Source organism: Pan troglodytes, chromosome 23, assembly GCF_028858775.2.
Source record: "Pan troglodytes isolate AG18354 chromosome 23, NHGRI_mPanTro3-v2.0_pri, whole genome shotgun sequence".
Classification (NCBI taxonomy): Eukaryota; Metazoa; Chordata; class Mammalia; order Primates; family Hominidae; genus Pan; species Pan troglodytes.
The window spans coordinates 45549460-45565357 of record NC_086016.1 but is presented as its reverse complement, the minus strand read 5'-3'; the positions used below and the strand labels follow the sequence as shown (position 1 = coordinate 45565357).

The 15898-nt window shown below is 47.6% G+C and overlaps 1 protein-coding gene and 1 long non-coding RNA gene across 22 annotated transcripts in view; one reads left to right on the top strand and one right to left on the bottom strand.

Moving 5' to 3' along the window:
- EFCAB6 (EF-hand calcium binding domain 6) overlaps positions 1-15898 on the top strand; it is a 283240-nt gene that overhangs the window by 243304 nt on the left and 24038 nt on the right. For all 21 annotated transcript variants that reach the window (XR_010155956.1, XR_010155963.1, XR_010155962.1 and 18 more), the window contains one exon: positions 13677-13904. Coding sequence is in view for 11 of the 21 variants with exons in the window: in XM_016939334.4 (XP_016794823.3) it covers positions 13677-13904 (228 nt within the window). In the remaining 10 variants the exon portion in view is untranslated. The remainder of the gene's footprint in view (positions 1-13676; positions 13905-15898) is intronic.
- On the bottom strand, positions 1359-8277 carry LOC129138521 (uncharacterized). The gene is made up of 2 exons (XR_008541847.1): positions 8137-8277; positions 1359-2946 (listed from the first exon to the last, which is right to left on the bottom strand). It is a non-coding gene; the product is annotated as an uncharacterized LOC129138521 (long non-coding RNA).

Here is a 15898-nt window from a genome sequence, read left to right as displayed (position 1 = left end):
GTGTGGAAATATACAATCTCGAAAGTCATTCAGTTATATGTTAAATAACTTGAAGAGGTTTTTTGTTCCAAGAGAGAATTGAAGAATGTAGTTTTCAACCAAAGGGATGGTAAAGTACATCAAAATGTTTGTAATCTTTTATGAACATCATATTTATATTCACTGCCAACAGTGTTACTCCAATTTATCTTTCTTTTTATTGTAAATATAATGGTGTCTACGTATTTTCAATGAATATGGTAAAGAATGGGGAAGTTTCGTTTTCAGGAAAGGGCTCTAAGATAATTGTAAATAAATTAAGTAAATTATTAAGATATTAGCATTACTGTTATTTACCCTTGCTCTTGATGGCAAGAAAAGCTAAGTCTTCTTGATGTAATTTCAGCGATTTTAACTATTTCCCTTGGATTTCACTCTCTACTTGCCAATGCAAAATTCACTACCTGCCATCCTGTAGGTTGGTGGCACTGTGGCAAGTCTTGAGGGGTAACTCAGGCTGACTTGGACTCTCAGGGGGGCCTTGGAGACAGGCCAGGGTGCAGGGGCTGCTAGGCCCCCTGTGCCACGCTAAGGCAGAAGGAGTATTATCGCAGGCCACCCAGCAGGGCCTACAGGCATCGTCACGTGGTGGTCCAGTGGGAACCAGGCAGACCCGATGCATCCACTTCTCCTCCTCAGCCTTTGAGCTTGGTAAGCTTGCTGCCCTCCTGGGGGAAGCCCAGGGACCTTGGCATGGGTGGTGTCTGCTTCCTGTAGAGCTTCTGTGTCTACACGGGTCCTAGCACTGTCCCAGTATCTGCACTAATATGGATCACCTCCTTAAAGCCAGCTGTAGTGATAAAAGCAACAGAATGAAAGTCACATCATCACGGAAAGTTGGCAAGGAGGTTGCACAGGCTGCTGAGATTCACTCTCACTTAGCGTGCTACAGAGTTATTCTTTTGCTGTTCAAACTTTCTCCCAAGTCCCGATTGGCTGTGGCGACACTGCAGCTCTTCCATGCATGCGTCCTGGGTCTGGCCTGGCTCTGAAGCCTCCCTTTAGAAAGGAGTATGAGTCCCCCTCCAACCCCGGTTCCCAGTAGCATGGACAGGGTAGGAACTCGGCATGTGCCAGGCAAGCTCTGCCGGAAGTAGCACAGGGCCAGCCACCAAAGGGAGGGAGGCACAGTTTCTGATGCCTCTTGCAGGAATGTGAGGGGGCCACACCAGGCTTTCCCCACCTGGGCCCTGTGAAGGGTGGTCACATGGGCCCCCTTCCCCACTAGAGAAGCCCCCTTTCAAACACAGCTGTGTCAGGCAGAAGACAAGGCTATCGTGAACCTGTTGGTGAAGTTGGAAGAAGCACATCAGACAGAATTTCTGGTAATCGTTTTAATTTGTGTGGTTGAATTTTCTCAAACCTGGGAGTCCCATGTCCCCCAGGGCAGGGATGAGTTCTCATTCTCCCTTGTGCCCCAGCCCTATGCAGCACACCCCGTGGCAGGACCTCAGCCAGGCCCCATGGAAATGCATGGTGCGGGGGACACTGCTCACCTCCTCCAGCACCTGCCTTGTGTTAATCACCGCTCCGGCATCCTCAGAGCACTCCCGCCTCATTCCCCTGAACCCGGATCAGGATTCTTCTTGATTCCTAGCCTCCACGGGAAGCCCTCTATATATTCAAACTAAATGGACAACGGTGCAACCAGCCCAGGCAGGCTCCCCGTTCATTTGGTCCCTCCAGAGCCACGACAATCATTTGTGGATCAATTAAGCATCAGAGTTGAGTCACACCAGTGATTCTATGAGGTCATGATCCTATCAAGAAGCCAGGTACCAATCCAAGAATGTATTGTCCCAAATAAGTCTTGCAGAGAAAATCCAAAATACAGATGTTACCAGCATCTTAACTGTCATCACACACCCAGGAAGGTAACTTGTAGTGTGGCTGCTTATGTTCTGGCTCAGGATGCTGCACTGGACTGGACGAATCTCAACACTCAACACTCAGCAAGTGAGAATGAGAATGTGTGCCTGGCTCTGGGCCAGGCCCTGGGGTTCAGGCTTGTGGTGGGGACAAGGAGCCTCATTTGCAGAGGAGGAAAGTGGGTGGGCGTCTCAAAACATGAGCTTCTTCAGGAGTGGGGGTTTTGGCTCACTGCTCTGTTGCTCCTGCCTGTGAGTGTGCCTGGCACGTCATGGGCCCTGGTCAGTGTTGCTGAGTTGGGATTTTCAGGAGGCTTCTGTGTTCTTGCACATGTGGTAGGTGGTTGGACTTGGGTGAAATCGGAGGAGCATGGCTTTGGAGTCAAACAGTCTCCATTTCCAGCACCGGCTGGCAGGAGCTTGGAACTGAGCCCTACTTACTTTGTCTGTACAGCAGGGAGAGCTGTGGCTGCCTCGCAGGGTGATGTGAGGACCAGAGAAGATTCCCTGTTGCCCAGCTCAGTGCCTGGGTAAAGGAGACGCAGGAAGGAAGGCCACTGGTACTCTGGGGTCAGTTTTCAGTAAGCACTGGTTGAATTCACTTGAAGCTTGACTTGACTGATGGCCTTTGCAAAGGAAGTTCTGGAATCTTCAGATTAGCTATTGTTCATTGCCCAGAAGGAATCCTTGTGTGGTAAGAGATCCCACGCCTGGGCAGCAGTTATGCCACCAGAAAGCCTGGAACTGCGCCTGGAAATCTGGTGAAACTGCCTCACTTGTGCAAACAGCGTGCTGGAGTATCTACTCCCATCAGGCAATAACCTGGGCCCGACCTCCTGATGCACCAGAGGCTCCCCTCAGGCATGTGCTGAGCCCTTTGGAGGCCAGCGTCCGTTTCTTGATCCGGCAGCGAGGTCTGTAGCAGGCAGCTTCCTCAGAGCTTCCACTTTATTTTCATCTGGATTTTTTAATGTTTTATCTTTTTTTTTTTTGACAGGCAGTTTTCCTGCTGTTGTTATTTTTAGCATTCATTTATTCACTGTAAATACAAATGAAGATACAGTACAATTAATTTCTTTGCTAATCAAAATATTTGATAAAATGAAGTAATTTTTCAATTCTTAGAAGTAATTACACCATTCTTTAAAAGGAAGTGAGGAGTTCTTTACTGAGTGTTTCTAATTAGGAGTTTTTGCTACCTGCTGAGTTCTTATTCTGTGTGAAGTTTCAGGACTTTTTTTTTTTCTCCTGTAAGGAATCATAGAAAAAAACCATATAATTGTCTCTGTAAGTATTCAGAACAAAACTTAGTATATGAATCATACAGTCAGATGAGCTAATTATAACCTTCATAATTACATTAATATGCAGATATATTTCTAGTCTAGCAGCTAGATGGACCTTGCTAACCACTTTGTCACAACCTGTTGTTCTAGGGTGGGTGACCGCCATCTTGGATACTCACCAAGGGCCACAAAGCCCCTTTGCAATTTGTCCATTTCATGGAACGCTGATGACTAAAAAGCCATCTGTGCTCAACAGCTTACTTGTCCTGTCTGTATTCTAAGCTCATCCCTTTTTACTTCTTACTCATTAGAAACCCAGAACTGTAGCAGTCAGCTATCACTATGTAACAAGCAACCATAAACCCTCAGGGCCACGAAACAATAACATCCATTCATTCAGTTTTCACAGCTGTGGGGGCTGATCTAGGCTGGGCTAAGCTCTGCCATCTTGGCTAGGATGACTCTGCTCTTCATCTCTGTCATTCTCCTCCTTGGTCCTGTGTGATGGCCAGAGCCTGTCTTCTAAGGCAATGGTGTAGGTGCAAGAGGGCTTGCCCCATTATGCAAATGCTCCTTCATCCTTCCATCACATTGTAATTACCCACATTCCACTGGCCAAAGCATGACATATGGCAGAATCCAAAGCCAAAGGGCGGGGAAATACTCTCAGCTTCTATAGTGGGAGCCGCCACAAAGCCCCCCCCCCGGCAAAGGGCATGCACACAGGGTGAACAGAAGCAGGGGGGCCATGGAGGCGACAGACCCCAAGAAAGCAAACACATGTGCACTGCTGCCTCTCCAGCTCTGAGGCTTTAGTTGACAAGTCTACCACCCCCTTCTATGAAGTTCTCTCTTCCCGATCATCCATAGAAGTCGTTCAGGATACAATTTGGTGGAAAACTGATTTTAAAGCCAGCCAAGAACAAGGCTGGACATACTGACAGGATATTAGAGGGCTCTTTACTGGGGCCACCTCATAGAGCTGCTGAAACAGGAGGACAATAAAACCGAACGTGAACTAACAACAATTTCAGGTTCTCTTGACCCTTAGGGAGCCTGCCCTCCCCTCTCTAGCCAGTTCTTGCACTAGGCTTAACTCTCACCTCAGGGCTTGCTCCCGCCCCTGGCTTGGGTTGAGTAAGGAAGCTTCTCCCTTAGAGCTTTCCCCGCCACACAGGTGAGTTCCTTGCAGGACAAAAGTTAATTTGCCTTTATCTCAGACGCCAGGGAGGACAGCACCTTCTTTTTTTTTTTCTTTTTTTTTTCTGAGACATAGTTTTGCTCTGTCACCCAGGCTGGAGTGCAGTGGCACAGTCTTGGCTCACTGCAACCTCTGCCTCCCAGGTTGAAGCGATTCTCATGTCTCAGCTTGCCAAGTAGCTGAGATTACAGGTGTGGGCCAGCACACCCTGCTGATTTTTGTATTTTTTGTAGAGACGGGGTTTCGCCATGTTGGCCAGGCTGGTCTCGAACTCCTGACCTCAAGTGATCCACCCGTCTTAGCCTCCCAAAGTGCTGGGATTACAGGTGTGAGCTACCGTGCCTGGCCAACAGCTCCTTCCTAAAGTGCATGGGGGATGTCCTGGAAGATGCCTGTCTTTTCCCGGAGTGACTCTGGCAGGGTAGTTCTAACTGGTGTGGTTATCCCCATTTCTCAGATGGAGGACGGAAGCCCGGAGAGGTGAAGTGATTGCCTTAGTGAGTTGCAGCTAGAGGATGGTGGCACTGGGCCCTCGCCTCAGTTGGAGCCTGTGATTGGACCCCCACAGCCCTGCTGCCCAGAGCTCACCGGTCAAGAGACACAGTTCTGTGGCATGGCCACTGTGTGCCTGGGCTCCTATGACCAAGTCTCAGACCTGGCTTCTGCCTTAGAAGTGCCTCCAGCTCCTTGGCTGGGTGGTTTGAGCTGCAGGCAGTAATGGGCACCAGGATGCGCCATCCTCTTATCATTCATGATAGCCTGGTGTTAGCCAGGAAGAGACTTAACCCACGTCTGTCTGAGTTCCCAACTCCTGCAGAAATATCTGTAATCACCAGCAGCAGCAGCAGCGCGGCAGGCTCTGGGCCACATGCCTTGAGGGTTGTGTTGGTGAAATCTCAGGCCCGCCCTTGAGGTGGCTGGTTTGTTTTTGGTTTTGTTTTTGTTTTGAGACAGGGTCTTGCTCTGTCGTCAAGGCTGGAGTGCAGTGGTAAGATCAGGCCTCGCAGTGGCAAGATCAGGCCTCGCAGTGGCGTCAGCCTCCCAAGCTCAAGTGATCCTCCCACCTCAGCCTCCCAAGTAGCTAAGACCACAGGTGCATGCCTTGCCCAGCTAATTTTTGTATTTTTTGTAGAGATGGGGTTTTGTCATGTTGCCAGGCTGGTCTCAAGCTCCTGAGCTCAAGCAGTCCTCCCCTCTTGTACTTTCCAAAGAGGTGGCTGTTTTTATTTCCACTTTACCCCAGTGAGGACAGGGAGGCCAATTTAGGGGTGCATCTTACCCAAGGTAACAAGATAGGGGCAGCCTGAGCCCTGGGTTTATGATGGGCTGTCCCCACTCTTCAGGCCCAAGCCCGCCTCTTCCAGCCTAGGCTGGCCCTGGCCGCGTTCCTTCTGCCCTGGCAGGCGGCGCTTGGTTACTGGTGCTGCCTGCTGCTCAGGAGCGCACCCTGTGAGGCGCTGAACAAGGGCAGGTCTGGCCCTGGTGCCGGAGGCCAGGACCTGGGCTGGGAATCCCAGCACTGTGCCTCCCTGAAGGGCTCTTCCCAGATAGCAGCAGGCGGCCATGCTGTGCCTACCCGGAGAGACCCTGAGCAGAGCCAAGGACAATAATAGAGACCGCAGGCCATGCCCCACTGGGCTACTGCCCTCCCACCTGTGACCTGGGCTGCCTCCCTCCCATCCCCCACCGGGCTGCCTCCCTCCCACCCCCCACCAGGCTGCCTCCCTCCCACCCCTGACCTGGGCTGCCTCCCTCCCACCCCCGACCTGCGCTGCCTCCCTCCCACCCCCCACCAGGCTGCCTCCCTCCCACCCCTGACCGGGCTGCCTCCCTCCCACCCCTGACCGGGCTGCCTCCCTCCCACCCCCCACCCAGAACTTGTGGCTGTTGGGGCAGCCTCTTGGGTGATTCCTATGTCATGGCAGGATTTTAGAACCAGGGGTTTAGATTCTGAAGCTGTGACTTGCTTTTTACTAGCGAGATACATGGATACATTTGAAGCTGAGAAGCACCCCATCAAAGTGGGGTGTGAGTAGCCTCTTTGATGACTGTATACTTCATGTATTGGGACATTATTTCTTTTATGTATTTTGCCAATATTACGGTGTAGTCACAAAGGGGCCAAGAATTTTCCTTCTGGTAGTGGTGGGCTGTCTTTGCCACATCTAGAAGGGCAATTGTTTGCTCAAACAAGGTCCCATGAATATCTTTGAATACTTGAAATAAAACCCCTTGAAAACATGTAAATGGTTCTCTGTTGAGGTCAGACCTAGAGTGCATATGACTGCACTCCATTTTGTTTGTTTGTTTGCTTGTTGAACTTTAAACATCACCAGAAGCAGCCAGGAGCTCATCTTTGCCAGATAAGCTGGGGAGTGTGAGGTGTTCGGGCCCAGCACGGACCGGGCCCAGCCGAGCCCCCGCCTTCCCTGCAGCCCTGCTTTTCCTGTTGCAGCTGTGATTTCTGTCCTGAGGGGGCCTTTGATGTAAAGCGCAGTTAATATTGGAACGTGTCATTTGCATCTGAAGATAGTGGTGTCTTTTTTGATTAGAAGAAACATTTCTTCTAGTTATAGAAAAAGCATTATTTTTTCCCCCATTCAGATATAATGATCACGTGAGAAGTGCCAGGGACACAGAAGCGCCAGACCAAGAGCCATCTGTTCCTCCCTGGCGTCTCCAGTCACTCGAGCGAGGCTGGCGGCGGCTGAGCAGCTTTGCTAAAAAGTGAAATGGGAACCAGAATACGGCGCCTAACAGATTCTCAGCCAAAATGCCCTTGATGGAAAACCCAGGCGCTCTCCCACCAGCAACTGGGTGTGTGGGGGCGGGGCGGTGTGGTTCTCTGGGCGGCAGCATCCATGGGGCCTGGGGACCCCAGGTCGGTGGTTCCTCCCTTCTGCTCTGAGGCGATGACAGTGGTGGCTGAGGGGGGCGGGGTTTTCAGTGATCATTTTTCCTTTGTGCCTTTTTGTAGTTTCTAAGTTTTCTTTCTTTCTTTCTTTCTTTCTTTTTTTTTTTTTTTTGAGACAGAGTCCCGCTCTGTTGCCCAGGCTGGAGTGCAGTAGCACGATCTCGGCTCACTGCAACCTCTGCCTCCTGGGTTCAAGCAATTCTTCTGCCTCAGCCCCCTGAGTAGCTGGGACTACAGGCTCCCGCCACCATACCTGGCTAATTTTTGTATTTTTGGTAAAGACGAACTTTTGCTGTATTGGCCAGGCTGGTCTCGAACTCCTGACCTTGTGATCCACCCACCTCGGCCTCCCAAAGTGCTGAGATTACAGGTGTGAGCCACTGCACCCAGCCTGTAGTTTCTAAGTTTTCTATAGTGAACACGCAATACTTCCTTTTGCAAGCAGGAAAAGAGTATTTGCACGGGCGGCCAGCCACCTCCATGCAATGGAGGCTGATAGGTGCCCAGCACCTTCCCCACGCTGCCACACAGTTGGGCTGCTTCTGCTTCTCCGTGGCAACACCTGTGTCCGTCCCCTGCCTCCCCAGGTGAGGGCGGGGACCTATCACCATGACCTGGACCCTGGCTGCAGCTCTCTGCACGTCTAGGAAAGCATGTGTTTGCAGGCCAGGAGCCTGGGTAGAATCCGGGCGCCACTCTGTTGGTTCTGTGACTTCAGGCATTTCTCGGCCTCCCGGACCTTCACGTCCATGCTTGTTGAGGAGGATAATGTTACCTCCCACGCTGGGTTTTTAATCTCTTTCCACCTGCACTTCCCGTGGCACCCACCTCAGCCATTTCCTCCTCAAGGAGGCCTGCAGTGGCCACCCCAACCAGGGCCATGTCCCAGCCAGTTGCATCTGTGGCATGGTGTTCCCTCCTGAGAGCACGGCTGCCCCTACCCAAGGTTACCTTTACGTTGACCACACTGTTCTGTAACACTTTCATAATGCTGTAACAAACAGGCCTTATGATGTAAGGGCTCAGCACAGTAGAGACTTAGTTCCCACTCACTGCCAGAGTAGTTGCACATTGATATATTTGTGTATTTCTGAACCTAGCTATATTACTCTGATTATATCAAATTCATGGCAACTTTAATATCTGGTGAGTCAAAAACTTCATTCCTATCCTTTTCCAAAAATTTCATGGTAATTCTCACGTTATTTTTTAATACCAATGTTGATATCAATATGTCTAATAATTCTCCCAAATATCCATTGAGATTTTTATTAGAATTTTATTAAGCTTATTTATAACTTGAGAAAGGCTTTCTCTTTTGAAAGTGAGTCTTTATATCCAGGAACATAATATGTCTATTTATTCCAATCTTGCTTCAGTAACTGTAATATAATATGTATATTATTTATACACATTGTTTATACAGGCATTTTTTAAATTTTACTTTCAGTTCTGGGATACATGTACAGAACGTGCAGGTTTGTTACGTAGGTATACATGTGCCATGGTGGTTTCCTACACTTATCAACCTGCCATCTAGGTTTTAAGCCCCACATGCATTAGGTATTTGTCCTAATGCTTTCCCTCCGCTTGCCCCCCACCCAACAACAGGCCCCGGTGTGTGATGTTCCCCTCCCTGTGTTCATGTGTTCTCATTGTACAACTCCCACTTATGAGTGAGAACATGTGGTATATCCTTTTCTGTTCCTATGTTAGTCTGCTGAGAATTATAGCTTCCAGCTTTATCCATATCCCTGCAAAGGACATGAACTCATTATTTTTTATGGCTGCATAGTATTCCATGGTGTGTATGTGCCACATTTTCTTTATCCAGTCTATCATTGATGGGCATTTGGGTTGGTTCCAAGTCTTTGCTATTGTAAATAGTGCCACAATAAACATACATGTGTATGTGTCTTTATAGTAGAATCATTTATAATCCTTTGGGTATATACCTAGTAATGGGATTGCTCGGTCAAATGATATTTCTGGTTCTAGATCTTTGAGGAATCACCACACTGTCTTCCACAATGGTTGAACTAATTTATACTCCCACCATCAGTGTAAAAGCATTCCTATTTCTCCACAGCCTCACCAGCATCTGTTGTTTCCTGACTTCTTAATAATCACCATTCTAACTGGCATTAAGATGGTATCTCAGTGTGGTTTTGATTTGCGTTTCTCTAATGACCAGTGATGATGAGCTTTTTTTCATATGTTTATTGGCCACATAAATGTCTTCTTTTGAGAAGTGTCTGTTCATATCCTTTGCCCACTTTTTGATGGGGTTGTTTTTTTCTTGTAAATTTGTTTAAGTTCCTTGTAGATTCTGGATATTAGGCCTTTGTCCGATGGGTAGATTGCAAAAATTTTCTCCCATTCTGTAGGTTGCCTGTTCACTCTGATGATAGTTTATTTTGCTATGCAGAAGCTCTTTACTTTGATTAGATCCCATTCATCAATTTTGGCTTTTGTTGCAATTGCTTTTGGTGTTTTAGTCATGGAGTCTTTGCCCATGTATATGGCATTTCTTCATACAGGCATATCTCAGAGACTTTGCAGGTTTGGTTCCAGACCGTAGCAAAGCAAATATCGCAATAAAATGAGTCAATGAACTTTTTGATTTACTCATGCATATAAAAGTTATGTTTACACTATACTGTAGTCTATTAAGTGTGTGATAGCATTATGTCTAAAAAAATTACATAGCTTAATAAAAATACTTTATTACTAAAATATGGTGGTGATCTTCTGAGCCTTCAGCAAGTAATCTTCTTGTAATCTTTTTGCTAGTAGAGGGTCCCACCTCAATGTTGATGGCTGCTGAAGGCTGGGGTGGCACTGCCAATTCCTTAAAATAAGACATTGAAGTTTGCCACATCAATTGACTGTCTCTTTCATGAACGATTTCTCTGTGACGTGGAGACACGATATGAGCACATACTTTGGAAAAATGACGCTGATAGACTTGCTTGACACAGGGTTGCCACAATCCTTCAGTTTATAAAAAACACAATTTCTGCAAAGCACAATAAAGCAAAGCGCAAAAAAAAAAAATGAGGTATGCCTGTGTCATATGTACCTTTCATATGGCATTTATCCAGAGGTATTCAATTGCTTTGTCATTAATGCGATTGTGAATTTTTGTCACATCTCAATCCTGAACTACTTATAGTGACCATAAAAGAATGGCATTGCTTTTTTGTATTTTTAGCTTGAATCCAGCCACTTTCCTAAATGCCATTGAGATTTTCTACCTGTACAGTCATATCCACAAATAATGATACCAGTTTTCAACATTTACATGTTGATTTTATTTTCTTGTCGTATTTCAAAAGCTGGAACTTCTAAAAATATGAATAGAAGAAGTGAAAGCATGCTTATTTTGTTCCTGATTTTAATGCTTTAGTAGTTCATCCATTTAATATAATCTTTACAGATAATTTTTGATTAATACTCATGTTTACAATGTTTTATTTCTATATAGTTCATCCATCCCATTCTATTTCTATTTTATACCATTTTATCAGGAATAGCTGCTGAATTTTGTCAAATGCCTCTGCTATCTGTTGACATGTGGCCTTCACTAAAGTAAGGAATTGAAAGATTTGCCAATTCTTGCATTCTTATCCATGAAATAAACCGTAGTTGATCTTGGTGTGTTATTTTTAAATATGGTGCTAAATATTTCTAATATTTTATTTTAGAATTTTTGCACTAATGGCCATAACTAGACTGACTTTTATTTTTTCTTTTGACATGTTTTCTTTATCATATTTTGGTATTTGTGTAATATACAATAATTGGAATATGACTCTTTCTGTGTTCTGGAATATTTTGACTAATGTAAAAATTATCTATCCCTTAAGGGTTCCATACAGCTTGCCTTTAAAATCATCTGGGCTTAACACCTTTTTAATGATAGATAGTAGATCTTTTAACAGCCTTTTTCATTTCTTTTGTGGTTACCTGTCTATTCAGGCTTTTCTAATACTTTAAATACTTTCTTTTCTAATTCAATTTAAATTGAATCTTTATTTGCTAATTCAATTAAATTGAATTTTGCTAGAAAACTGTTCAATTTCATCTGGAGTTTAGAGCATATTAACCTAATGTTGCACATAATACTTTGTTAGAATTCTTCCATATCTGTTGTTAGACTCATAGTATTTCCAGTTAGTTTCATGCTTTAATACTTTCAGAGAACATTCATATACATCATCTCAGGGGAACCCTTATTCCTCCTGGGTAGATGAGGAAACCAAGGCAAAAAGTGGGTAAGCAAGTTACTGGAGGGGCACACAGCCGGGTAGGGGCAGAGTCTAGACTCAGACCCAGGATTCCCATCTTCCCATGCTGGGCTCCATCCACCTGTGTTCTTTCCAGTAATGTTTACATGAGGCCCTGTCCTCCTCAGGCCCTGAAGGTCTGAAACCGTAAGGATGGACTGAGAGGTATGGCTCTATGTCCAGGAGAGGCTCCTCTACTCTGTTGATGCCAACATCCGTTAGGGACATGCTCGTGTATTTGGGTCTGAGAAGTGCATTTGCAACTGTTTGAATCCTAAAGATACTCAAAATGCATCAGCAATATCACTTTTATTTTCTAAAATAAAAAGACATTCATTTACTTCGCACATGGCTCCAAATGAAGATGTATAGAAGCTCCGTTAGCCTTTACATGGTGGAGGATGTGGTGGGCTTTGGCTTGAGTGTATGTGTGTAGCTTCAGATTTCTGAGGACATTCCCAGCAGCATCCTGTATTTGGTACAGTTTCAGAAAGTAAGAAAGACTTTATACATTATGCAGACTTCTCTGTCATAAAACACAGTAACATCTAATATATACATTGCTGTCGAGCTGCTTAAAATAAAACATGACCAAGTTTTAATAGGAGTTGAGGGGTTAGAAGTGATACTCCGGTGAAACTCTTTGCATGGCACTGAGGGGCATGGTAGGAGCTGGTATCAAAGCTCACAGCCATGGTGGGTTTTGATGTGGGGAAACCCAGTATATCTCAGAATATACCCACATACAGGAACAGCTTTCTTGTGTGGTCACCTTGGGAATCTCACTTGTTCCCGACTCCCACGCATATCTTCTAGCCCCACCCCTTCCAGGTCAGCATACTCCACGGGCTGCCCTGTTGATGCAGCAGCCACAGGCCTGGCTTTGGGAGCCTTCCTCTGATTGCAGCAAGTAGATGCATGTCAGAGCTGCTTCCCAGGCCCTGCCCATTTCCCCCCACCCCTGACCCCTGCCTCTTTGCAGGAGGCTCAAGACTCTGCTGCCCCATTCGCTTCATCCCTTGGGCCCCAGTTTCCCAAGCCTGACTTCAACGTGGAGCCCAGTCTCCCCAGTGCCTCCTGACAGGCCCCAGGATAAGGCCCCTTGCAATTGTCATCATCCGCTGCTGCTCACTGAGTAACTTCCCTTGCTGGCTCTTCCCTCTGTCATATGTGTCTGCCACAGTGAGCATCCGCAGATACTGAAGGTGGGATGCCGCCCTCTGCGGGCCCCTCCTAGCTCACCTGGCCACAAGCCCTCTTGCCAGCACATCAGTAAAAGAATCCTTCTGCTGTCTCTCTTTCTCCACAGCCAATTCCTCCTCCTCCCAGGAAATCTCTGAGCCCTGGCTAGATGCACATCCCTCCTCCAGACTCCTCAGCACCACGGACAGTGTCATGAGGACCTGAACCACACTCCAACCCCCTGACTTCCAGTGCCCAAGGAGTGGGGCAGAGCACTAACCCGGGCCTGGGACCTGTGCCCACTGTGGGGAGGTCACCCTTAGCAGATGCCACTGCACTTAATTCCCCAGAATTAAGTCCCTGTGGGTCTCACAAACTTTCAGGCTTCAAGGAACATTTAGCTGTAGTCTAATGGCACAGCAGTCATCAAAACCCCCCTTTCAAATGTTGACCACTGTGAGTAATCAACTAAACTGGCATCCTGAAATGAAAGCATGTGGGTGCGAATCCCTGTTCATTCCCTGGCCTCTCAGGGAAGGCTCGCACTGTGTTTGTTAATCGAACCCAAAGACAGCCTGAAGGCGTGAATAGATGAGAGTAAACGGTGTGCCCTCCCCAGGGCTGGGCTCCATGCTGGCCGCCCAGCCTTCCATGGCCACTGCTCTGCCCCATGGGGAACTCGCTGGATCCTTCATGGCAGGAAACCCAGGCTTTTGCTCAGCAGGGCCTGACCTGGGGCTGGAGGCTGCCTGAACCCACCTCCAGGCTGTAGCTGTCTTCTGGCCTCTCCTCTCCACCACGCTGGGTCTCCCTGCAACTTGCCCTGGGTGAGGAGCCCAGAGCAAGAGGTGGTTGATTATTTCTCACATGGATCAATTTCCATTTTATTTTGTCCAGACAGCTGATGAGTGGGCTGAGAAAATGCCCAAAGGCCCGCCGCCTACCTCTCCCAAGGCCACAGCCGACAGAGACATCCTGGCTCGCCTCCACAAAGCAGTGACTTCCCATTACCATGCCATCACCCAGGAGTTTGAGAATTTTGACACCATGAAAACGAACACCATCTCCAGAGAGGAGTTTAGGGCCATTTGTAATCGCCACGTCCAAATCCTGACGGACGAACAGGTAAGAAACGCAAGTCAGTCCTCACCCTGCACACCGTCAGCTGAGCGTCAGCCCAGTCCCTGGCCAGAAGGTACAGAGTTTAAGACTGTTCTCTATTTTTAAAATGCTTGCAGTTTTGTTATTTTGTTTTTCAATCTTCCTGAAGATTCACAGGAATCTTCTGTTTATGTAACAACTATGAATTACACCATTTTCATCAGGGTACAAATACTGTCACTGTTGCCTTTCAAATCAAATCCAACTCCGCTTCGGCTCCCACACTCCTTCTCCCTTCCCTGGAGCATCCCGGAGGTAATGTGGTCTGGGTCTGTCATGGGCAGCAACTATCTGGGGCCAGTGTTGTGCAGGCAGTAAAAAGAGTGTACCAAGACAGTTGTAGGTAAAAAAGGCAGATGTATTAGAAAAAGTATGAAAATATGTTGCAAGAGTGCAAGGGGCAAGTCAGCAAGAGAAAAGCTGACTGCAAAGAGACAAAGGTTTGCTGGAGATTTTATAGGATGGTGCTTGTGCTGGGTGCTGAAGAAGGCTTTGTGCAGTACTGGAAACACCAAGGTTGCAGTGAGCTACCTTGCGTTTTTCTACGAGCCGGGGGTCTGGTGATAGCTGGGCGCAGGATGGTTGTTATTTGTGCAGGAGGACTATGTGTTCTGGACCATGAACAAAGGCAGACTTAGCGGCTTACCTGCTTTTTCATTTTGCTTTCCTCTGTTCCCACCAGCCTGATTCCTTTCCCCTGATTAGGACTCCACATGGTCCAAAGAGGGTGGGCAGTCGGTCCCCACGCCTGGAGGGTCACAGACCCTGGCGGGAGGCTGGCGTTCCTCCCGCCACCTCAACCTGCCTTCTCCTTGCTACTACCTGGTGCTGCCACTGGCAGTGTGGGATGCTCCGGGCTGCTGCTCTAAGCATGCTGGGTACATGCCACCCCTGGCGGGCCTCTCCACTGTGCACAGGCTGGACACAGGCCCTGCCTCTCTAAGATCCTCCTCCCTATCACAGAATCCCCAGAAGGAGGTTCTTCCCAGCCTCCTCCCCTAAGGACTGGACTGAGCTCTTCTGTGGCTCAAAGGCTCCAACAACCTGCTCCCCTGCGCCGCTATGGCCCTTCATGGCCTTCCAAGGCCAAGAGCACCTCCCAGTGGGGTGGCGTCCTCAGAGTCTGCCTTGCCATGGCAGCTGTAGGAGGGAAGAGAGCACCTGCCCAGCCTGCCTCCCGTCCATAGTCACACCGAACACCAGCACCAGGGGAGCAGTGCCCCAGGTTGCTTTGTTCCTCGCTGTGCCCTAAATGCCAAAGCAGTGCAGGGCACTGAGTGGGTGCTCAGTACGTGCTGCTGAATGGACAGCGTCCACACTCCCCAGCCCTTCACTATCCTCGGCAGCCCCGTGGCTGATCAGCCAAGTAACACAGAGCACCACTGATCCAGTTACAGAAGTAGATTTCCCTTCACTCAGAAAATGCACAGCTACAAGCCGTCTCTAGTTCTCAAATGCATCAATGTCCCATTCCCAGAGAATAATTCAGATTAAAACATAAAATCCCCAAATACTTAACAAAGCAACTCTGCCTCCCTCCTTCCTCCTGGTTCTGCTCAGTCTCAGCCCAGGGAGTTCCCTGCAGACACTGCGTGGAAATGTCACTCTTTCGCCTCCAAAACTGGGCCATTACAACCTCTTGTCTCATTTTGTCAGAGTTGCAGGGTAAGGCCTTGGAAGTATTCATAGGGAAGCGTGATCATCGCAGTCACCCCTGGCTCTACTCACAGCTCTGAACTCACTGCCCCAAGAATGCATGCCGTAAAGACATTAAGAATGTGACTATCAGGTTTAACATTCCTAAAATATCACCTTTCTCAAGCATTTTGGTGTGATCATTTTTGCTAAGCAAAATTAAATGCTGTTTCCAAATGATCCTGCCCCATCGCACGTCAAAGCTGAGCAAGCTCTGTATTTGCAAATACTCCTCTTAGCATAAATGAAAATAAGCCTTTGAA